Genomic DNA, 24,142 nt, shown 5'->3' on the forward strand with positions numbered 1-24,142 from the left:
ATGAGCTAAATAAACCTCAAACCTTAACTACAAATATGAAAAAATGATACTGTAATATTTTATAAGCAATAATAATTAAATAGACAATATGATATCACTTACAATACTTTTCAATAACGTCTATAATATTATCAATATCTTAATATAAAAATATAAATATTATTTAAAAATACTATAAATAAACCAAATAAAAATATTATAGTAGTTAAAAATAATAAAAAATTATATTTGATAGGAAAACTTTTGAGGGGTATTTTAGGTATTTTAATTATAGGTACTGTTTAAAAAAATTTTAAAAAAAAGGAATACTTTTGAAAAATACTTAAGATATGGGTATGTTCTTGGAAAATCGTCCATTGAGCTTCTCATGATAAACGTAGCAATAGAATTAGTGTATGTGACCAATCTTAATATTTGGAGCGAAATATGAGACATATTACAATTTATAATAGTAAATATGATTTTTTTTTCAAAAAATACAAATAGGTCTAAAAATTATATTATATATATATATATATATATATATATATATTATATCATGTAATCCATGACCGTCGTGGAAATCCAATTGGATTTCGCCACGTCATCGGCATTCCATTGCCTTCAAAGCCGAGCTACCTAACCCGCAAGACGAAGAAGTAACAGCAGGAAAAAAGAGCCACATTTTGGCCCAACGGCAGGTCGATATCAGTCATCCCCCGGTCTCCCAGCCGTCGTCGAAATCTGGGTCTCCGGCGACAGGTCGGAGAATGGCCTCCTCCGAGAACCCTATTTGCTTCTTGGATTGCTCCCTGATCGACGAAATCCCCAACGATGGGGATGATTTCGCGGCGAACGATGGCGGAGGGTTCTGTTTGTCCCCTCAGGGCTTCAATCCCTCTTCCACTGTCCGGTAATTCGAACTGGAATCTCGGTTGTAACTCGATTTTCTTTGGTTGGTGCTGCAATGATGAGTGAACATTTATGAGAGAACCATATTTTAGTTGTTTGTTAGGAATTACTAATGTAGGAAACAATATTTTTGAATAATTTACAAGTTGATTATGGAATAGGTTGGTGTTTTAGTTATAATTTGTATTGATTGGTAACAAGGTTGATGATTTGGTCCATTTGGTGCCTATTTTTCTGTCTTGTGTAGGATAATATGCTGCTTTGCTAGGATCTGAAGTTTGCCTCCATCATCTGAACATAGAATTGTGAGGCAAATTATGTTTTTGCAGTAGCAAATTGAATGCATATCAGATCTATTTGCAGCTTATTCTTTTTTCTTAATGCACTTTTGATTGACAATACATTTGACAATCAGTGGTCTTGGATAAAGATTATAGTTTAAAATTCTTTCCTGCTGCCTTCTATGACTTACAAATTTAGAAATTAGCCTGATTGGAGAAAATTTTGCTATTTATGCTTCCAATCCCCAATTCTGCTCACTGTTAACTCTTGTCCATTACCAGTCATAAACTACAATTGAAATAAATAAGGGCAAACTGCTATGATGCATTTGTCTCACATAGGTGAACCTAGGCATTCCCCAACTCAAATTAGAGGAATAGCAGCAGTGGTAGAAGAGCCAACCACTGCAAACCAGGGTTGAGGCCCCCTCCTTATTCGAACAAGCGACTGGTATGTCTTCTGATTTCGATGAGGGTTCGGTGACGTTCACCAAGTATCGGACAGGGGAACTAAACCCATAATTGTCTTGATTGGCTTTCTCAGGTCCTGTTTGCATTTAGACAAAGATTGATGACATAACACGGCCATTTTTATTCTGATGGGGCCCTGAGTCTTCCATTGATGCACTATGCAGTGCTCACCTTCTGCTTACACTTGCACAGTTTTAGCATGGTGATATGCTATGTATTTTTTAATAATTTAATTTACTAATAAAAGATTCTTTAGGCTAATTTTGTCCTTCCATCAGCATGCTTTGGAGCCAAAAGTTGTTGCACATTATCTGATCTTGAATTTCAATATTAGTAAATCATCCAAAAAGTTCCAGGACAAGTGACCTTATTTTGATGTTACGTGTACCAATGGCATTTGCACTTTCTGTCACATGTATATGACTTGGCAGAGTCCTGTACCGACTGTTATTTCTGACTGAATCTTGCATTTGTTCTGCTTTTTGTCAGTTTCTTATCTTGCATCATCTTGACACACTTGAAGACTTGTTTATTTAGATATATCTTTTGATCTTGTAATTGTTTTTGTAGGCATCCAATTTCTTACTTATCTCTTTTGCTAGTGTGGATATTGATAGCTCTTTTGTAAATTCTGAGAGTCTCAAGCAACTAGGCTCGGCAAAGCGGTTTGAGTCCTTTTGATTAGGGATTCTTATAATAGTACTTTAAATAAATCCTTTTGTAATTGCAAAACATTTATGAGTTGCAGTGTCAGATCAGAATCCTGCAGTAGACCTGCCTCAAAAGCCTGAAGGGAGAAGATGAGAAGGGAAAAGTTAAATGATAGGTAAATATATTCATCAGTACATGATTAGTTCTTGTGACTTATCAACCTCCAGCAACATGTCTTTAGAGTTTTCACATTTTCACAATTAAAGGTTCATGGAGCTGAGCTCTCTCCTTGATCCTGGGAAGCCACCAATGACTGACAAAAGCAGCTATTTTAAGTGGTGCTGCTCGTTTGGTTTCTCAGTTGCATGATGAGGCACAAAAGCTAAAAGATTCAAATGAAAGCCTCCAGGAAAAGATAAAAGAATTGAAGGTGAGATTTCGTTTCATGTTGCACATTCTCTACGAGTGTAGAGTTGTTGATAGTTCTTTTCATGTTTGTTCCTTTATGATCTGGAAATATCGATAATTTATCATTTGTTTACTTAATAATCTTTAATCTTTTATAGTTCTATTTTATTTTATTTAATTTTAGTGTTTTTTTAATTTGAAATGATAATTAAATACTATAAATTTCCCTGATAAGGATAGTAGCTAAATGTTGTGCTATTTCTAAATTCGAATTTAAATGGTTAAAGAATATTATTTAAAAGCTTCTTGGAGTTCTAATATAAGTATAGCATTGTTGACACGTTAGGTGTCGAGAACCATCTCGGATCAAGCATCTAAGCCTGTAGTAAGTCTAGTGTTGGATATTAGAGGGATACGGATGTAATGATAAAAATCTCTTCGTTGCTTCGGAAGACTCGTGCCGTTGTTAGGGATTCTTGAGCAACATATCGGGATGAGAGGGCAATATATCGAGTCGATGCTGATGTGAATGCAACGTTCAACCAATATATCGAGCTAAAGGGTGCTTGTCAAGATGTGACATACCGTCGGATTGTCTGCATGTCAGACCCTCTCTTATCAATCATAAATTAGCAAAATTGGAGAGTATACTTTGCAAAATAGCAATCTACAAAATATAAATAATTGAAGTTTCAGTAATATTCTATTTTTTATTTCAAATTATAAGACTTCTCGATAGAAATGTTAGGCTGTGAGAGAGTTTTATATCACCCAAAAAATTTTCTATAAGGCGACAAGGAAACCAACATGTGGCAGCTTGACTTGAAAGACCTACTGCATTTGATGTTATTTTCTTGTTTTAGGCTATATATTTTTGCTCTGGGTTAATTCATCGTATTTTAATGTTTTTCTCATTTGTATAAGTTCATGTTCATCTTTCAAGATGTTTTTGCTTACCTGGGGAACAACAGATCTTCGCACCAAGTCCTTCATCACCTTTGTGTTCATCAAGACCTACTTCTCTTTGCAGGCTGATAAGAATGAGCTTCGCGATGAGAAGCAGAAGCTAAAGGCAGAGAAGGAGAGTCTGGAGCAGCAAGTAAAACTATTGAATGCACGACCAAACTATCTACCTCACCCACCTTTAGCACCAAGCCTCTTCCCAACCCAAAGCCAGGCCGCTGGCCACAAGCTCATGGTCCCCATCATGGGTTTCCCTATGTGGCAATTCATGGCACCCACAGACGTCGATACATCGCAGGATGCGGATAAATGCCCGCCCGTTGCTTGAGCAGCTAGCTGTGGTTTCATGTGTAGTTTCTTAAGATAGGTTTTATCGATCTCATTTGCTTCAAACGACAGTTATTTAACCGAATGTTATTCTAGTTCTCCTCATGGATGTGGGGTATCACTGTCCATGCCTCCTTGTTCAATTGTATGTCATGAATAAGATCTTATCTCTGTAAATTACATTAACGAAGGTGATGCGATACATTTCGCCATGCCAGTATGAAATACATGAAATTTCCTGAACCTTTGTTGTTATGCTGCTTAATTTGGTGTGCCATTCTGGGAGAAAATGGTATATATACAAATGGATGTGCCGCAAACGTAATCTACATGAAAACCCTTTTCATTCTTTTGGAACATCAATCTTTTTTTTTAATAATTATTAATATCCATTACATTAGACACGTACAAGACTCGAACCAACTTGAGACTCGTTGCTGCCCATCAAGTCCTCTTAACAGACACTAAAAATCGATCACTTGTGTATCGATACACTAACCATCAACCGAGATGGAACATCGATTCTTATTTTGTTTGTTCTCTCTTGATCCAACACCCAGGAAGAAGAAAGACTCTGTAGCCACCATTTTCCATGTTTCAGCAGGTCTGCACAAGACATGAAATCACGATAAGCTCCTCTTCATAACAGTATCAGATTCAAACAATGCTGCCGGAATATTATGTTCCCCAAACCAAAAGCTGTCATAAACAGAGCATGCACGGAAGCAGGGTATGATGCAGCAGCAGCAGTAGCAGCTGAATTCCAAGCAATTTGAGGAGAGTGAAAGGCAGAATGGTGTTTACAAAAGAAGAGAAAGCATTTTTTTACAAGAGCTATTTCTTGAGAACCGAAAAATCAATCAAGAGGGACAAAAAAACAGAGACAACTTTCCAAACTAGTTTTTCTTTGACAAAAAGAAAAGGTTAAACTAAGGTTACGAGAATGTGTTCTAAAAGAGGACAAAGTACTTCTTCTTTTTTTTCCTCAAGCCTTGCTATCAAAAGGATCACTCAAAGAAAATTTTTGCTTTTGAATTTATGTTTCATAAAAAGAAATATTTATAGAAGCCAAAGAAAAAAAAGAAAGGAAGCATTTATTTTCTAGAGCTGTTCCTTGAAAACTAAGTCCAAAAATTAATATAAAATATAAAAAAATAATCACAATCATTCACAATTTGTTTTTGGAAACTAAAAATTATGTTCCCTGACAGATACAAATTAATCATCGGTTTTGTTCTTCGGGTGGAAGCATTTTCTTCTTCTCTGCCACCTTAATCTCAAGAAACTACAGAGTTACCAAGTATTTTCTTGTTCTTTCTTTCCGGCATTGTTTTCAAGATCTGTTTCTAAAAACGAAAACCGAGAATCAAAATAAAATATGTTTTGGGAACGGTAACAAACCGGCCTTTGTTTTTGTTTTCTGGGGAGAAGACTTACTGGCTTTGTGGTGAAAGCATCCGGACGCACTTTACCTGCATCAGAACCCCATTATGTCATCCCAATTCCGCCGAGGGACAGCACCAGCAGCAGCGGCGCCACGGCGATCCACATCACGGTCTTGGCCACGGCGGCGCGGCCGACGCGGTCGCCGGACACCCAGACAGCGAGCCCCAGTAGCCCAACCCCGAAGAGGAAGAGCACGAGCAGCGCGAGGTAGTAGGCCACCGGCAGCAGCTGGTGCGACGCGAGGTGGGCGGGTGGTCTCACGGCTGCGCCGATGCAGAAGGACGTCACGGTCATTCCCTCGAACACGAGCTTGCGGAGCAGCTCCGGCCCCGCCGCGCCAGCGATCGCGTCGGCCGCGTCCTCGCCGCCATCGCCTCCCCCGGCAGCGGCAGCGGCATCGATGAAAAGGCGTTGGCCTCCGCCGCCGTCTGCCCCGGTCGTGTCGAGCGTCGCAACAGCAGCCTCCAGGCCGCCTGCGTCATTGGCGTAGTAGGCCACCGGCGGCAGCTGGTGCGACGCGAGGTGGGCGGGTGGTCTCACCGCGGCGCCGATGGAGAAGGACGTCACGGTCATTCCCTCGAACACGAGCTTGCGGAGCAGCTCCGGCCCCGCTGCGACAGCGATCGCGTCGGCCGCGTCCTCGCCGCCATCGCCTCCCCCGGCAGCGGCATCGATGACAAGGCGTTGGCCTCCGCCGCCGTCCGTCCCGGTCGTGTCGGGCGTCGCAACAGCAGCCTCCAGGCCGCCTGCGTCATTGGCGAAGCCGCCGTTGCCGTCAGTTGCTCCGTTCATGGGTGCCTACGCACACTCGGGGAAAGCAACCCAGACACAGCAGAGCTGAGATCGACGCTAATCGTGTGTGCTTATATTGGCAGATAAAGTTGTCTCTAAACAGAAAGTAAAGCGTAGAGATGGAAAGAAAAAAGGTGGGCCTTAGAATGTCGGAGAATCTGTCGTGGCGGTAGCGTCGGCCCCAAAGGAAAAGCAAAGAGTCGGTGGGAGGCAAAAAGATGGGAAGACGCATGTCAGAAAGTATGTGGTGGCGGTAAGTGTTGGCTCTAAAGAGAAACAAAAGTAGCTGACAACGATATTTTGCGAGTGTTGCTCCAAAAAAAATATATATATTTTTTAAAACATTTATTGAATATTACGTAATAAATTTATTTTTAAAAAATATTTTTAATACTTTTTTTTATGTAAAATATAGTTTATTGAATATTTATTCTAAAGAGAAAGTAAGCAGATGGAATTTTCTTTTTTTTTCTAAAATAATATTCTTAATTAAATTTTTTTCACCACACCAAAAATACTGTAAATAATATAAATAGACTCCTAATATCAACCAAACTAATTACAAGCCCAAAAATATGATATTATAATGCTTTATGAACAATAATAAACAAAGAGATATTATTTGATGTCACTTATAGTATTTTTTAATAATATTTTTAATACATCAATAAAACACAAAGCAGTATAACAATTGAAAACTGTATGAGTATTTTCTAGGATTAGAGAGCGAGCGAGAGAGAGAGAGAGGGGTGTGAGGAGGAGACCTTCTCCGCAGCATGGACGGAAGAGAGAGAGAGAGAGAGAGAGAGAGAGAGAGAGAGAGGAGGAGACCTTCCCCGCAGCATGGACGGATAGGAAGGCTGTCGTGAACGCGGCGGGGAAGTCTCAGATAGCGATTGTGGTTTGGTTTTGCCTGTATATTAAACGAGACCCGAAACATTTGCTTATATTCCGCTTTTGTGCCTCGGGCACTTCGAATTTGACTGATAGTATATGACATTTGAGAGTGTCAGATGATAAACAACCACGTAATGGACGACAAAGTATGGAAGCAGGCCAAAGTTGACTGCTTCATTTGATCGCCACGTTCAAACAAAAGCATTCACTCACTAAAGAAACTCTCTCCTTTATCAGAGCCTCACATTAGTCCATCGATCTTACCGTGAACGAACTATATTTTATATTATAATTCTAAAGGAATCCATCATTGCCGACATAAGACATGACATCAGAATATATATATATATATATATATATAATATGACATCAGCTATCACAGACTCCCACCTGAAACAGTAACCAAGACAGAAGGGCCCACGCATCTCTCTTGTCGAACGTTCGAACAATGGGGAAAGGAAACTCATCTTTCTGAAAGAATTATATGTATATATATATATTCTTAATTAATTCAAATTTCAAGTGTTAAGCTGAACCATTTACCATCCACACGAGGGAAAACGTTAAAAATATATATTAATAGATCATATCTTATTTATTAGTTTAAGCTTTTAGATATGAATATATTAGGTTTTAAATCAACTTGACAGGATAATTTAAATTCATACCAAAGAGCAACTGTTGAATACTCGTTGCCACTTATCTAACATAACATGCAACTTTTTGTTATCAGATACACAAGTATCATCCCACTGCACAATTGACATCAAGAAACCCTCCATGTAGATAATGCCATACTTTCACAAGTGTTTATTAATGTTAATTTGAGAACTCATCAGTTTGGTCCACAGATGACAACATGTTATTCAAGGTCACTTGGATGCAAATGCGATTGTATCACAGAGAGCAAATGTAATCTTCAATAAATCACTGAGAGGCCTAATAAGCTTTGATTAGTCATGTAACAATTGTATTTAATTATTGAACTGAACTTTATGGTGGTCACATGCTGATGAATTAAATAGTAACTTGATTACAGCTGTTTGACAACATAACCATGGTCTGACGATGAAATTTCATAACGATGATCTGCATGAACTAAAATGTTGGGCAGATTCACGGACGCCGTCTCATATGGGTTTCTGGATCTGATCTTTGAGGCTGAAGCTGTCTATCACCACGTTTTGCATTTATAGATCCAGCTGAAATACATCAAGTGGCACAATGGTTGGTGGAATCCTATCACGGACTGTTCTTGCATAATCTGCGCAGTTTGGCAGACTGTCTGCGCCACTCATGGATAGGGACCTACAACGTATAAACATTTGTTTTAGGATTCAAGAAGAAGAAACAAAGGAAGAGAAAGAGGAATAAAAAACCATCCTTACTGCAGGAAAACCACCGTAATCACCAGATTCCGCAAGATCCTTTGTCACACAACTATTTGCTGCGAGTCGAACCTGCAATCCAGATAAAGATATCATTGACATGCAGTTATGCACGAGGCAAAATTTGGTTAGTCTGAATTATGTGCCAAGAACAGTTGTGAATGCATGAAATTCCCTGTTCAAGTTCCAGAACAGAATCCAAAAATTATCAATGGCGGTGCGACAAGATCTTGTTAATCCCCAGCTAGCAGGATACTTGGTCGACCAGATAAATGTTGCACAACTACAGGTTCACTAGATTGTACACAGATAAGGAGCGTACAATGAAGAGAGAATCTACAAGTAAAATGAAGAGAACCTAAATGTTGAAGCAGAATCTAGGCTTGAATTCCATAATTATACCCAAAAGTAAATAACTTAGATGTCACTCAGGTCAGGCAGCACTAATCTCGCCCTCTTTTGGCCAGAAAGATCAATACGATGTTTTTTAAATAAGGTTTAATCTTGTCAAAATGTTTCTATACAGATCTCTGTTCTCTAGCTGACACAAAGCAGCTGGCTGGTCTGCACGCCAACTATGCATGATATAACAACAAGAGGGGATTGAACAATGCCAAAGTTTGGCTGATTGGTAAGAATTAAGCACAAGAAGTCCAGTTGAGAGAATAAGGCATAAAGGGGGCACCAAAAGCCACCAAAATAACTTCTTGATAAGAAAGCCAGCAATTTTACTGATACATCAAAGCAATATCTGTTGTTATTGTTGAAATAAGTACCTTAGAAGCGATGGACACATGATCTCGTATGGCTACTCGGCCTCCCAAAGTGACATAATCACCTAACCTACAAACACAGACATTTATCAGCTACTAATGTATCAGGTGCCAGAATACAGAGGCTAGAGATAGAAAGAAGAGAGTATATATAGTTAGATACGTCACAGAACCAGCAATCCCAACTTGTCCGCAAAGCATACAACACTTCCCAATAATGACATTATGACCTATCTGCAAGATGAAATTTGATAATGAGGCAAAAGTTTTGTATTTAACAGTTTTTATTAAAAAAAGTTCTTGGCTGTCACTTCAAGAGAATCTGTTAGTGCATAAAGGCACTGAAACTCACCTGAACAAGATTATCTATTTTGGTATGATCTCCTATTACAGTGTCTCTCCAGCTGTAGCATGCATATGATAAGTTTTCCATTAAATGGCAGTATCAAAATATTGTCTATCAAGCATGATTTTAATGGAACAATTTTCAACATAATGAAATCAGCATAAAAACCAATGAGCCTCCTGGAGCTCCTTCACTAGGCATTAAATTTTATAAAGTTCACAGAACAGTAAATTCAAATGTACCAAATAATTCACCTGCCCCTATCAATGCATGTTTTGGCACCTATCTCCACATTGTCCCCAATCCTTACATGTAGTGCCTTAAGAAAATGAAAAGAACAAAGATGTGACATACTATTGCTACAGTATTTATTTCTAGAACATACAGCCCTCATCAGCTAAGTTTTAGTATTTAAAAAAAAATGATGCTAAGATAATATCTTTAAAAAGTAGATGCTTGTTGTAATCACCAAACATGTAATTCCATAATTCAAACCCTGGTCTCCCAAGTTACAAAGGACCAACTTTATCACTGTACCGAGGTCTGCTTTGATAGGACTACGTTGTAGTTGATTTATTAAATTGGCACTGAAACAACAATCTATTAATGATGTTCTTGTCCTCAAGAGACATAAATTAAGATAACAACATGTCTGCAAACGGCTACGTTTCTCCTCACATTAGTGAATCATGAGACAACATTTAGATATAAATTCATGCTAGCTTGATTGTCCTATGCACACCATGATATATGTGGATACAACATTTCACAATTTTTTTCAGATTCCTCTTATTTTGGCATGCAAGAACCATGAGATTCACTATACGACAGAGACCAAACTTGTAAAACAAAGAATTACTGTAAAACTCTTTTTTATGACAACTCAGCAAATTTTGTGACACGATGTACACTGCACAAATTATTAAGGATGTGTGCAAGTGCATAAAAAAAATTTAATTTTAAGAATAACAAAATCATCACCAACTTGGGGCTTCTTCAATATGTGTCCTTCCTCATTCATAAAAAATCCAAACCCTGCGAGCAGTAAAAATGAATAACTCATGAGCTGCAGCATGATGGATAACAAGCATTAAAACACAGTGAAGACTGCAAAATCAGACAAAGACCAATGAAGAACATGAAAGTCTATAAAAAAAAAGTCAAAGAAACTCAACCAGAATTTGTTATGGAATCAAGAAAAAAATGTTTGCCAGAAGATTGGCATTAATCTGGAGTGCAGCAGAAAAGAAAAATCACAGATCAAACAAAGTTCAATTTTGAAATAAAATAATGCATATTGTTGCTAAGACATGTCAAGTCATAAATAAAATTCAACATTTTTTATTTCTGTAATAATAAATAAATACACTAAACCAAAGGAATGGAAACTAGATGTCAAAATTTTGCTTCACTAAACCAAACATATGGAGAAAAAGAGGTGCAAAACACTCTCTAACATTTTATCTCTAAATTACAATCAAGTAAAAGAACAGAAAAGTGCTACACAGTGGGATAAGCGCACCATCTTGACCAACACAGACCCCATTATGAATTGTAGAAAACTGGCCCACGGAGCAATTACTCAGCACAGCATTGTACCTGGATCATACTCGAAATCATCATTAGCAATAGTAAACCTGGAATAAGAACACTAAATCTTGAACCAAAACTAACTTATTATACAATGGAACTGTCTGCAGCATTTAACCAAGACAACATTGTCCAAAGAATGTTTTTAAATGCAAAAGTATGATCCTCAAAAGCAAAGAAGAGATTTCAAAGTCATATTTTTTATAACTTTTTACCATCGATCAGCTAGCTTGGCAGGTATTTGAATTATGTTTTCAGCCATTGTGAGATTTAATATCTCATCTACATATAGCCCAATGAGAGCTATTTTAAGTATACAGTTTACCTACTCTCCTAATTGTATTTTTGCTTCCCAGTTATTTAAAACTAATATCTCATCTACATACGGCATTTTGAATCCAGTGTATCATTAATCAATTTGAAATTTTGATCAAGTTACAAAAGATACAATAGACCACGAAGCTTATGCATCCACAAGAAATTTCACATGCATCATTCAAGACTACAGTCATCGGAGAACGATCAAATCTTACCCAACTTTTGTGGACTGCCCAATTGATACAGAAGGCCCTACGACGGTTCCAGATCCAATGCGAACATCCGATCCGAGCACGGAATCGGAATGCACAACAGCTCCAACTTCCACCACCGCAGTAGGATCGATGCGCGCGGACCTGTGGAAGAGGCCGCCGCCGTTATTCCATCTAACGAACGCCGACGTGTCTTTAACCATCTGCTCATCTGATTCAACAACAGTCGATCGCGAGCAGAAGGAGAAGAGCCGAGAAATGGCGGAACAGCTCAGTCGAAGACGTACCGGAGAGATCAGAGGGAGCATCTGAAACGTGGCGAAAACCGGAGCGGTGGAGGGGGAGCCGAACCAAAGTGCGTCGGCTTCTTAAGAGGAGACGGACCGCCATGGCTCCAAAGCTTCGAACCAAAGCAGGAATGATGACCGGAGCGGCGTGGAGACCTAAAACCCTGCCGCCAAGTGCGAACCCACAGGCCTTTGTCCACTGGACGATCAAGACCGTCGATTCTATCAAACCGGCAAATTGAATTAATTGGATCGGACGAAATTGAACGGTCCAAATGGCGGTTCTCGATCAAACCAGTAAATAACGGTCGAACCGAATCGGTCGGACCGATTTCTTGTACCTCGAAACAACTATTTTGTACTTTCAATTTGATTGTGGAAAATGAGCAGTTATTTGACATTAATCAGATATTAGAAGCTTCTTGCTTTGATCAGCACAAGATTGCCATTTTACTTTTGATTTCTTTTGCTGCAAAAAAAAGATGATAAGAAACAAGTAGTAGTTTTTGAGAGATTATTCTTAGAATAGTGGAACAGAAATTTTCTTTCTTTTCTTTGTTAGTTGTATCCCACTCATTTTGTTGTACAGCCATGCACTTTATGAGAGAATCAAATGTGTTGAACTCATACATCTTACATTAAATCTCATTTTATAGAGAAGGAAAAATGATTTGATCAAGATAAATTAACTTAAATATTCTGGATCATACAACGGCTGCATTTGGGAAATACATTTATTTATAATTTTAATTTAATGTGCCTATGAAGAAAATGACTTGAGTAAATATGTAGTTATGAAATGCTCTTAGTGATTGATAAATAATAGATGAAGATTGTATTTTAAATGTGTATTGACCGTAAAATTATATTTTACAAAATCTATTGAATATTGTGTGATAATATTTATTCAAAAGTATGTATATATATATTATTTAAATTAATAAGTAAATAAAAATAAATAAAATAAATATGTATAATCATAAGAAAATTTGTATGGTCCAAATATATAATAAATAAAAAATATAATCATATAAATGAATGTAAAATCATCTTTAAAAATATATAAATAAAATTTCATCTTAAAGAAAATATACATCATGTCAATCTTATGATTTTAGATAATGTCATAGGATAATTTGAGAATTTAAAAATTATGTTCATCCCACAAATACTGAAATGCTAATGTTATCCTGAGATAATATTAGCATTTGAGCATTTATAATATAACATCTAAGCCAAATACATCTCTCATATCTTTGGTACTACTAATCATTGTCCCTATTTATATGTGCTTTAAACATCTAAACCTTTGGGTGTCTCTTGCAGTACACAAGGAGCAGGAGATGGAGATTGTGTACCCAACAGATGTGAAGCATGGTGCTCATGTTGGCTTTGTGACAATCCATTTTAGGTAAACAACAACATCAACTTTTTTTCTCTCTTTTCCATGAAATCAGACCACCTTAATTTATTTCCTTCCCTCAATTATAGAAGTTCTTGAGGATGCATGAGTTGGTTTATCTTTCTAATTGTATTTGTCTTTAAATTTGTGCATGTAAGACATATATTATGCATACATACATAGAAAGATCTTGAGAAGACCAAGAGTTATCTGCATAAAAAGAGTTGATGAGGGAGCTTGAGAAATTACCACTCATTCATCTGCAACTATTGTTTCAGACAAATACTTTTTTTTTTTGAGAAAAGTAAAACATATTAAATCAAAGTATCCTTATACAGGCCATTAGGAGGTGTGTCTCCTCTCCAAAAAAAAAAACAAAACTATTCATTGTTGCTGTTTCTCTTGATGTGAACTATTGATGTGCAACAATCTTTGGTTCACTTTGATCATTTATATTTGTTTTGCTTAAATTAAGATGGACTAGTTAGAATCAATCCTACAGATTTGATAACACTCATCCTTGCTTGAAAGTTTTCTTTATATATATATATATATATATATATATATATATATAATTTGCTACAGCAGATTTTGATCAACAGAGCTGCTGCCATTTTTATGCACCACCATTTGCCTGACATACCAAAAGCCCCAAAGAAGAAGAGCAAGAGGAAGAAGACGAAGGTGGCGTCGCCAGCACGGTCATCGAAGTCGTCGGCGTCGAGAGCTTCCTACTCCACTGCAGTTGAAGATGCTATCGAAGCACAAGATCAATGCAGGATGGCATCAAAGTGTCATCTATATTTGAACAACACTGGGGTCTGGAAACTATGAATTCAATCAAAGAACACAATGCAGGAGGGAAAGAAAGGCTTCCTTGATTCTCATCTCGCTTGAATAGCAGTACTTTGTAAGAGTGGAATTTAATATGATTCTTTTATTCATTGAAATAATAAATAATAAACAATAATTTAATCAGTTGTCCTCACACTTAGTCATACAGTATCTCATTTTATCCACACTGTCCAACCTCCTGCGGTCCAATGAACAGATCTGCACATGAATTCATACAACTCATAGCATATTTTAGTCTGCTGCCAATAAAATGAACAATATGTTGTGAAAAGAAGCAACAATTTTTTCTTTATATAAATTAAATAAGTTATATCATCCATAATTTTTTTTTTTATTATTTTAGATCTTATGATCACATATTTCGAATCTTCAATCTTTCATAATTATTAAATAAATATTTTATGTGTACATATCTTGAATAATGACCTTTATTGATTGAGTCTAATATATTATTTTTTCAAATAATAAAATACTATTATAATGATCCACTTTATGTGAAAAAATTCCTTTGTCATAAAAAGAAAATTCATGATCTAAATTAATTTTTTTCTGATAATGAAATCACAAATAATTTTCTTTAAATCAACCATAGAATACCAAATATTATTATCTTATCATTAAATATGAGATGACTCGTCAAAAATAGTAGCAATCATCTTGTAGAAAGCTAAATGTAAATAATAAAATACTAAAAAATCATTAACATTAAACTTATATTGACCGTCCAATTATTCGATTCTGCAAAACAAATTATTAGTATTTTTATTTTATATAAACATCTCTATGTAATTAGTTTTATAGGTATTTATGTACCAAACCTAAATCTCAAAGCTTTAAATAATTGAAGCAATTATGTCACTTCGAACATGAACAATGTGAATCAAACCGACCTCTCGGGTTGGCAAAGAGCCGCCACCATCCACCCCACACCAAATGAGTTGGGATCCTCTCCGATACCATGAACCTGTTTGAATTCCCATCCACCGTCCATTTCTCATGTTGTCTCATCTCAACCGTTCACTGGATATACCGGTGAAGCCCGCTCTAGCCGACGGGCACGTCACGAACGGCTCCGATGTGAGAACAGCACTTTCCAATTATACGTGCAACTTGGAGAGGATGCCGATTCGATCACAAAAGCCCACCGGGGCCATTCCGGGATGGAGGACTCCAAATTTATAGGGGCATAAAATGCCCATTTAGGGCCGTTTTGCGGTAGAAGAATATAAATTTGTAAGGTTATCCCGGGAACGTTAGTTCTGCACCAAACTCGTCGCTGCCACCAACCCCGTCCCTCTCGCTGCTCTCTCCACCTCCGCATTAGAGCTAGTCTCCCTCTATTCGATCGCAAGATCCCCTGGATTCTTTATCGACGTGCTCTTTGATCCACTCCCCTGCTCGCTTCAACCCCTTCCTCCTCGCCGTTGCGCTTGGTTTGGCCATCTTTGCAGCCCGATAGATCGCCGTCTACGGTTGGCAAAGCACAGGAAAGTGAGTTTTTTGTGGGTTGCTGGAGTGACCTTGCTGCGGGAACGAACAAAGGTGGGATCTTTTTGAGGTTCTCGGTCGAGTCCCTTGTTCTCATCGACGCGAGGAATCGACTTGATCGCCCCTTGTTGCCTTCCGCTGGTTCCTCCGCCTCTCCGTATCCTAAAGGTCGGATCTCGGCATCAATCCCTAGAGGCCGCGTCGCTCTTCGACATGATCTCCTCCGTGAAACAATCCTCGGCGGCGATCGGCGTTGCCGATCTCGTCGGGCGTAAATCCCCGTCTCTCAGACCTCGGATCGCCTCCGTTGCTCCCTTGTCTGCCATCAGAAGTCCTAGTTTATCGCTTCTCACTCGAAAACCCCTTTACCTTGCATCTCCGGAGGGGTTTGTTTTTGGCTTCCGCGATGGGATCGTGTCGGCTGCGAAGCCTCGGGGTCTCGCTTTCAAGTGCGAGGCTTACGAGGCCGATGGATCGGAGAGCGTCGAGGTTTCCCATCAGGAGTCTCGTTCGGCCACTGCCCAGAAAGTAAAGATCGGCATCTACTTCGCCACCTGGTGGGCGCTCAACGTGGTGTTCAACATCTACAACAAGAAGGTCCTCAACGCCTTCCCTTACCCCTGGCTCACCTCCACCCTCTCCCTGGCCACGGGTTCGCTTATGATGCTCATCTCCTGGGCCACCAGAATCGCCGAGGCCCCCAAGACCGACTTCAATTTCTGGAAAGCCCTTGCACCGGTGAGACAAAAAGCTCCATCCTCTTATATCACTTGTTTCATTTTGGGGTTTGTGAAGGTTTGGTGGCGTTCTAAAGACACTAAATCTGGCTTGATCAGGTGGCGGTGGCTCATACGATCGGGCATGTGGCGGCCACCGTGAGCATGTCGAAGGTGGCAGTGTCATTCACCCACATAATCAAGAGCGGGGAGCCTGCTTTCAGCGTGTTGGTGTCGAGGTTTCTGTTGGGGGAGACTTTCCCTGTGCCTGTATATCTATCGCTGTTGCCGATCATCGGTGGATGTGCTCTGGCTGCAGTCACAGAACTGAACTTCAACATGACTGGTTAGAAGAGAATTTAAGAGGGCATTTATATTGCTTGATGTTATCTTATTTTTCCTTCTAAATTCTCCTAGCTATTTGAGGTTCTTTCAGTGATCTGATAATCCTCTATCAAAAAAGGATCAATCTGGTAATCTAGTGTTTGTATATCATGAGGTTTCTGGGAGAGTTTTGCAAGCTCATGTCCATCGAAGATGTGCCGCTACCAATGTCACAAAAGATCTAACAAAGTTGAAAACTTTCAACTTGATAGATGAACACACTGATCCAAAATTTTAGCCCTTTTAAGATTAGGAAAGCTGCAACAACTAAAAAGATGGTTCTTTAGGTATTGTTAGGATGGTTGGAGAGGAATTTTATTGGAGTTTTTTATTGTGCTGATTTTAGTCTGTACTGACATATGATTTAGGTATCTGAAATATTTAGATTTTTTTTTTTTCTTTCTTCACTCAGAGGAGAATAGATGTCGCTGTAACTAATTGCTCATGATTTAGGTGTCTCAAATGTTTAGTTTTTTCCTTTTCTTCCCCCTTTCTTCTCTTGAAGAAAAATAAACTTCAGTTTTACTAGTTGCTGGAGTTGATACACTATATCTTTTGGCTTATCAGGACTAAAAATATTTCATATTACCCTCGTTCTCAACATATTTCTTTTTCTGAGTGCTTTTCTCATGCCTGTACTGTTTATGGTTTGGATTATGTTGATGCTTAATTTTCAAGCCACTATTGCTGAATTGGCTTTCTCAAGTGTAATTTGACCATTCTGAAGCTTGGGGTCCATTTTGAAAATTTAAATGGTGAGGTGGCTTTCTTTATGAGTTATTTTTGGCAAGGTGTTAGCTGGCTTGTCTTGATTCCAGGTTTTATGGGTGCAATGATATCAAACGTTGCATTTGTCTTTCGCAATATTTTCTCCAAGAGGGGGATGAAGGGCACATCAGTTAGCGGGATGAACTATTATGCCTGTCTTTCTATGCTGTCTCTGTTGATACTCACACCATTTGCCATCGCGATCGAGGGCCCCCAGATGTGGGCTGCTGGCTGGCAGACTGCAATTTCACAGATTGGTCCCCATTTCATCTGGTGAGTAAAAACTAGATGGTCGATCAATCCTATTCACAAAATTCAGTTACTGCAGTAATTTATGCTCTCTTTGTTACCCTTCACATGGGATAGATTTAACTAATTGTAATTCACAGTATATTTGCACTACAGTCCAAAAATATTCAATGTCTTCATGATCTGCTGGTGGCAGTCCCTGTAATGCTTTTGCTGGACTTCAGTTTTCTGGGCTTAATCTGTTAAGGAGTTTTAAACTGGAAATGGCTGAATTCAAACAAGTTGATTTGATTTTTAAATTTTAGTTAGATCTATAGTTTTTTTATTGCCATGAGTAGCTTATTTGCCTATATGACTCAATTGCTTTTCATATTTAACTTCTTTAAAGAAGCGAATTTTGATCCTTTTTTTTTCTGAGAATTCGGATAACTTTTAAGCCGTTATATTTCTTTTCTTTCATTTTAGCTAATGTCTTGTGTTTGTGTGGCTATAAATTTGTGATGGTAGGTGGGTAGCTGCTCAGAGTGTCTTCTACCATCTGTACAACCAAGTCTCCTACATGTCTTTGGATGAAATCTCTCCCTTGACATTTAGCATTGGCAATACTATGAAACGGATATCTGTCATCGTCTCTTCCATCATAATCTTCCATACTCCTGTCCAGCCCATCAATGCACTTGGAGCTGCCATTGCTATCCTAGGAACTTTCCTCTACTCCCAGGTAACAAGTAACAACTTCTGTTTGTTTTATCTGAAAATATAATGTCATATGTTTAGTTGTATAGAGATGACAAGAACGTCCATGAAGATAAGTCATCTGCATGTTGCTTGTATAAGAAAAAGATTTTGGAACCAGGTTACCAATATTAAGAAGAATGATTATTTCTGTGTAGGTATGGGTGTGTGCGTGCGTGTCTTTATGTGAATGCTTATTATAATTTAAGCCAAAGATTTTGTTATTCATACTCCTTTAGTAGTTATGAATTGTGGACATTAATTTTGAGGACAAATACCAGGACTACCAATTAATGTGAAGGAATAAAGATAAGGGCAAAATAGGAAATGAGGGGGAGCATCATATCTAGTGAAGTGATTTTCCACTAAATATCCTGTGTTTAAATATAAATATCCTCACTGTTCCAGTTTCAAGATTGTGAACTAAAGAAAGTAGTTTCTGTAATGATTTCAGTGTGAAATATTCTAAAGAAGTTTGTAGTTTGATCATATTGTCAAAAAATTCGTTAAGCTAAATTTAATTTTCCTAAACATGATTGACGAAGTTTTGATGGTGAAAGTATCTAAAGGACAGAAAATATACGTGTACAGAGTATTCAACCATAGAAAGTTTACATCTTACTGTAATTTTAGCAATCATTCTCTGGAACCAGACGAGACATTTGATTGCTGATGTTTATGTCAGCTAGGTTGGGAACAGTTGAGTAGGTATGCTTAAGCCCCTGTGCTTACTCGATGCTGATAACTAATGATTTTTAGTATCATTTGTTGAACATATCTAAGTTCTAAGATCAGCTGGTTATAATTGTTGTGGCAACATAAGGTCATGATAATTATAGTGAGGCACATTATTTGTCACTAGGAACACACATCTTGGAAGTGGCTTGTTGGTATCTAGCTTGTCTTGTTAGCAATTCTTATGTGATTTGTGCTCTGGATTCGAGACTAAATAGTTCTTTTTTGTCAAATATGATGCAGGCCAAGCAGTAAAGGGGGGATTCGAGAGAGACGTAACAAGATCAGTTTTTACATATGTTCTTCATATATGCATGGCCATGCAACAACAGTAATTAGATGTCGCCAAGTAGATTATTTTGGTTGAGTTCAACAGCAGGTTCCTGTTGTTGATGACACTAGAAATATACCATGATTTGTCGACTGGACATAGAATAATGTTTCTTGTTTTTGTCTGCATTTGCATGGTCATTATGCAGAAAGAGAGACTGTTGAAGTGCTTCTTTTACTTGTCGCAGAATAATGGTTTCAAGTTTATCGCTAAGTTTTATTAGTAATCAAACAGTTTTACTTGAAAGGATTGCTTGCCTAGTTCATCTTCCCTTGCATGAAAACTTTGGTACTGCATGCCCCATGGTCTGGAGCTGTGGACAAAAGCTCAGATGTGGACTTGATTGGAATGTAGTAATTATTATTATCATGTTGGATGCAGACTAGTGTATGTGTGTGTCATTGCCTGGTATGCACCTACTACCAATGTGTCTTTTTTAGTTCAATGTTTTGATCTTTCAATTGTGCAATGTTCATTCAGATGAATCAATAATCCCCCTGCAGCAAATTAAGTGCACTGTTGGATTGAGTATGGCTGCAGAAATTATATTGATCTTTTTCCTGCAAAAATGAACAAAACCACCAGCAGATTGTTTTTATGCATCAGTTTCTCATTCAGGGTGGGAGAATTAAGTTCCATGTTGATCAAAATCATGCTGCATTGAACCTGAAACATGTTTGTATTTGTTTATCTGGGAACAGTTTCTCAAATGGAACCTGAAACAGGCAACAAAACCTTGGTCAACTGTTGGAGAAACAGTCAACATTTTACCTTGATAGTATCTGTGCATGGTGTTTAGCTGTAAGATTACTGCTTTGTGATCTTAATTGATAAAAGTTTTGGGTCATGGAAATAAATCAGTTTGCATCACTGCATACAATAGCTCAGATGCATATATCATGATTATCATCCTCAGTATTGCTTAATTCTCATTATGAGTATATAAAAAGAAAGAAAAATTAAAAATAACTATTTGTCTAACATTTTAGCCTTTCTGAATTCTTTTGATACAAAAGTCAATTTCTTCTTGTTCTTAAAAAAAAAAAAAGTTCCTACTTGATAGTCTAAAAATTGTGCCTGCAATTTCATGGATGATGTTTTAATGGACATTAGAAAAACATCATTTAGATTGGTTTTGGATGGCAATTTCTTAACGGGTCGGAGTTAGGTTAAAATTTTGGTTCTAATAAGTAACAGTACGCATCTCAATTGAACAAACTCCGCTCGACCCGACCCGTTTAAGACTCTCTCTCTCTCTCTCTCTCTCTCTCTCTCTCTGCCGCTGGCAATCCTACTCTCTCTCACCCCGCCGCTGCCGGTGGTGATTTTCCGGCCGGCGATTTCATGGGAGATGGAGGTTTGCGGGGTAGCGGTTCGGGCCCCAATCCCTTTCCTTTCGTTCTCCCTCGCCCTTCCTCGTCTCTCGGTTCCGTGGCTGACTTGATGAAGAAGTAGCAGCAGGAGATTGCATCCATGGCCGGATGCTGTATCCTTTGCTATCTTATTCATTAACATGATCGTGTTTGGAGCGCTGGTCTTTCTGCCCGTTGATTGAGATGCATTGGTTTGGTCTTCGCCATGAACATTCTTCATTAGATTTCTGTCTTCATTCATGATTATACTTGCATAACCCTTTTCTTTTTATCAAACACCTAAAGGGCATAACAATTGGTGTTGGGAGACATCAAATGATCCACGAAACCAGGTTTATCCTCAGCTCTTTGGAGTAGGAACTTGTTGCTTGCCACAAAAGACCTGCTTCAGGGACCGGAGACCCTTCATGACTCGTCTGAACACACAAGCTCCTGCACCACAGACACTCGACCTGAGGTTTCGATGCCGTCGGCCCCGTCTTCCTCCTCGATCGGCTTCCTCCATGACCTTGTAGATCAAGAACCTCGCCCGCCAGCGCCGCCGCTCCTCGGGGTCCTCCTTGTCGACCCTTGCGTAAGGGCGCGCCATCCTCAACAAGCTCATCTCTCATGAAGAAGCGGAAGAAGATAAGAGAGGGAAGGCCACCAAGAAGACAGATTACATAGCGATCTTCCTTTGGATGAAGCAATTGTCTGTACTGCGATGAAGGCAATGCTTGCCTTCCTAGGCTACATCGACAGCAGATGAAGCCAAGAGTGGGAGGCGCAATGAGGTACAAGCAATTGCATGTTCCTTGTCAGATCAATTCCTGTCGGCTACGTGTTTGTTTATTGGCTTCAATGACTCCTCGGTCATTATTATATCATAGTAAATTACCAATAGATCCCAATCAAACATTAATTTCATTATATATATATATAATTCGATCAACCTATATATATAAATATATCATTTGATTGGTGTGAGATTTGCCATTCCTTTACTCTTGGTCTCGTGTGTTCGACTCGTGCAAGTTGCCCGAACGTGATCTGGTCAAATGTTATCTATTTCCAACTCAATCTCAACTCAAGATCGAGTTGGGTTATGGCTTACAAAAATAAAATATTTAACTTTAATTTTGTTTACATCATTAACTTTGTTGACGGAAAAAAATCACACATGTTAGTCATGTGTAAAAAGAACATGAATGGAAGGAATAAAATTATAATTTTATTATTTTTTACATTATTAATTTCTCGCTCGCTCGCAGCGTAAGGCTTACACATAAATTGCTGACCTCCCCTTCGGCTATGCTGCGGATGGTAGACCACGGCAGCATCGATTGAGCATGAGGTTGGTTCTTCGATAGAAGGTGACTCAACAATACTGTGAACTACGAGACCTCGGTCCTCTTATGTTCGTCGTTACAACAATAGGTTGGCCTTTGGCTCCGTCAAACCACCCATCGTTCCCTTCCAGATGCCAACAACAGCAAAGCTCAAAGGCGAGGAGGAGGATGAGTCCACAACTACATAAAACTGCATTGCAGCAACCTTCGCAGCCAAAGGGAACATTAGCATCGTTAGAGGAGCGCATGTTCTCGTCTTTGGCAATGGTCGTGGTGATGTCGTTGCCCAATGACTCAAAGAAGTATAGTGCCACAACAAGGGAGTTGCCACCATCGGTCTTTCGATTTCCCATTCTGTCACGGAGTTAGCTGGTTTTGCCTAAGTCGTGCGGCACCCTTGCGTGTCCGTCCGCAAAGGTCAGCCTCCCCGAAGTCTCCCATTGTCCCTTAGGACCAACAAAAGGGAGAACGTCTCAATCGAGATCCACAAGCAAACATCTCTGAAAAACACTTCATAGACAATGCAAATTACAAACATACTTTACAAGCTCTGAACAGTGGCACAACAAAGGGTAAAATGGTCCATTACAGACCGAAAATCTCTCGCACGTGTCCACATGACACAACCTTTATTTACAAGCCTAAAAAGGCCACCAACCCAACTAAAATGGGACTATTAAGCCTTCGACCGCCCCTCTACATGTTGTACAAGGCATGAACATGCCAAAAGACACGGACATACATAAGCATTACATCAAACACCCTGTTTCGAAGTTTGTCCGTGACATTCTCCCCCACTTATTCCTTCGACGTCCTCGTTGAAGCCTTTGTGAACACTGCAACTCTTCGCCTTTGCTGAGTCTTCAATCTTTTGCTCCAGCTGCAATGCGCCTCCTGGCTCCCAGCTGCTCTCCGCTGCTGTTTTTGAGTAGTCGAACCTTTGATCCACCATGCTGCTTCAACTCGCCAATGACTCTGACTCTGGTGTGGGGTTGGCTGAGTTGTGTTGATCCTCGTTGATTCCTGCGGATCCACCAAATGAAGGAAAAGACCATCCTTACTGCGCCAGTCTCTCAAAATTTCCACATGCTGCTTGAACTGGGTGGATGCTTGTTGGAGCTTTAACGAGCATCGCCTCGTAAACTTCTGAAGTTTTGGGTCCTTCCTCCACAAAATCTGCTCATTGACTCTTCTTTCAGTTAGTTGTCACATCCAAGTAGGTTCGCATCACTACCGCTTTCGATTGGCATTTCGTTGGGAAATGAAGCGGACAATCTACTCTCAGTAGCACTGATCACCGTTGGTGAGGATTTGACAACTATTGTCTTCCATTATCTTCGAAGGGTCTTTGAACTAGTGCAGAGTTCCTCTGCTGGATAGATAAGAGAATTGGGGTACTCGGTTTCGCCCATTCTCTTAAGTGTTGAGAAGGCAAAGGTTACTTGACTTCGTCCGCCTCCTCGAGGTTGTACTTCATGCATCGAGCTGGTTACTGGCCTTCGCCTACTCTTTGCTCACACTTCTGAAGCACATGAAGTGTTTTCACTACTTGCGTTGAGTTAGTTACTGTGATTCACCTTCTCAATGCCATTGAACTTCTAGAATGCAGGAAGTTTTCACCCCAACTTGGAGTAGTTCTCTCATAGGTTTGGTCGCCTCTAGGATTGTACCGTCTTCTCCATCAACCCTGTCGCCTACTTCACCGAGTAGCAAAGGTACAGCACCGCGTACTGCCTG

The 24,142-nt window shown here is 39.0% G+C and overlaps 3 protein-coding genes and 1 pseudogene across 4 annotated transcripts; 2 read left to right on the forward strand and 2 right to left on the reverse strand.

The window, feature by feature from the left end:
• The first annotated feature begins 649 nt into the window (after window positions 1-649).
• LOC104000261 (transcription factor ILR3-like) lies at window positions 650-4,245 on the forward strand (annotated as a pseudogene).
• Window positions 4,246-4,319: 74 nt separating this feature from the next.
• On the reverse strand, window positions 4,320-7,089 carry LOC135605246 (uncharacterized). 2 transcript variants are annotated; one of them, XM_065095114.1, is made up of 3 exons: window positions 6,995-7,089; window positions 5,465-6,236; window positions 4,320-4,598 (listed from the first exon to the last, which is right to left on the reverse strand). In XM_065095114.1, the coding sequence occupies exons 1-2, from the start codon at window positions 7,073-7,075 to the stop codon at window positions 5,481-5,483; spliced, it is 837 nt and encodes a 278-aa protein (XP_064951186.1). In that variant the 5' UTR covers window positions 7,076-7,089; the 3' UTR covers window positions 4,320-4,598; window positions 5,465-5,480. The 2 variants fall into 2 exon arrangements, with proteins under 2 accessions (XP_064951186.1, XP_064951187.1); XM_065095115.1 differs by lacking the exon at window positions 6,995-7,089 and having other exon boundaries at window positions 5,430-6,437.
• A 956-nt stretch (window positions 7,090-8,045) lies between these two features.
• On the reverse strand, window positions 8,046-12,196 carry LOC135605248 (probable UDP-3-O-acylglucosamine N-acyltransferase 2, mitochondrial). The gene is made up of 10 exons (XM_065095116.1): window positions 12,042-12,196; window positions 11,758-11,965; window positions 11,157-11,233; window positions 10,620-10,669; window positions 9,889-9,953; window positions 9,641-9,692; window positions 9,452-9,522; window positions 9,292-9,358; window positions 8,516-8,587; window positions 8,046-8,435 (listed from the first exon to the last, which is right to left on the reverse strand). Exons 1-10 carry the CDS (start codon window positions 12,142-12,144, stop codon window positions 8,370-8,372), a joined length of 831 nt encoding a protein of 276 aa, XP_064951188.1. The 5' UTR covers window positions 12,145-12,196; the 3' UTR covers window positions 8,046-8,369.
• A 3,339-nt stretch (window positions 12,197-15,535) lies between these two features.
• Window positions 15,536-19,950, forward strand: LOC104000263 (glucose-6-phosphate/phosphate translocator 2, chloroplastic). Its single transcript, XM_009422269.3, has 5 exons — window positions 15,536-16,524; window positions 16,623-16,848; window positions 17,705-17,927; window positions 18,411-18,624; window positions 19,617-19,950. The coding sequence occupies exons 1-5, from the start codon at window positions 16,000-16,002 to the stop codon at window positions 19,626-19,628; spliced, it is 1,200 nt and encodes a 399-aa protein (XP_009420544.2). The 5' UTR covers window positions 15,536-15,999; the 3' UTR covers window positions 19,629-19,950.
• The last annotated feature ends 4,192 nt before the right edge of the window (window positions 19,951-24,142 follow it).

Source organism: Musa acuminata, chromosome BXJ2-2, assembly GCF_036884655.1.
Source record: "Musa acuminata AAA Group cultivar baxijiao chromosome BXJ2-2, Cavendish_Baxijiao_AAA, whole genome shotgun sequence".
In the NCBI taxonomy this organism is placed as follows: Eukaryota; Viridiplantae; Streptophyta; class Magnoliopsida; order Zingiberales; family Musaceae; genus Musa; species Musa acuminata.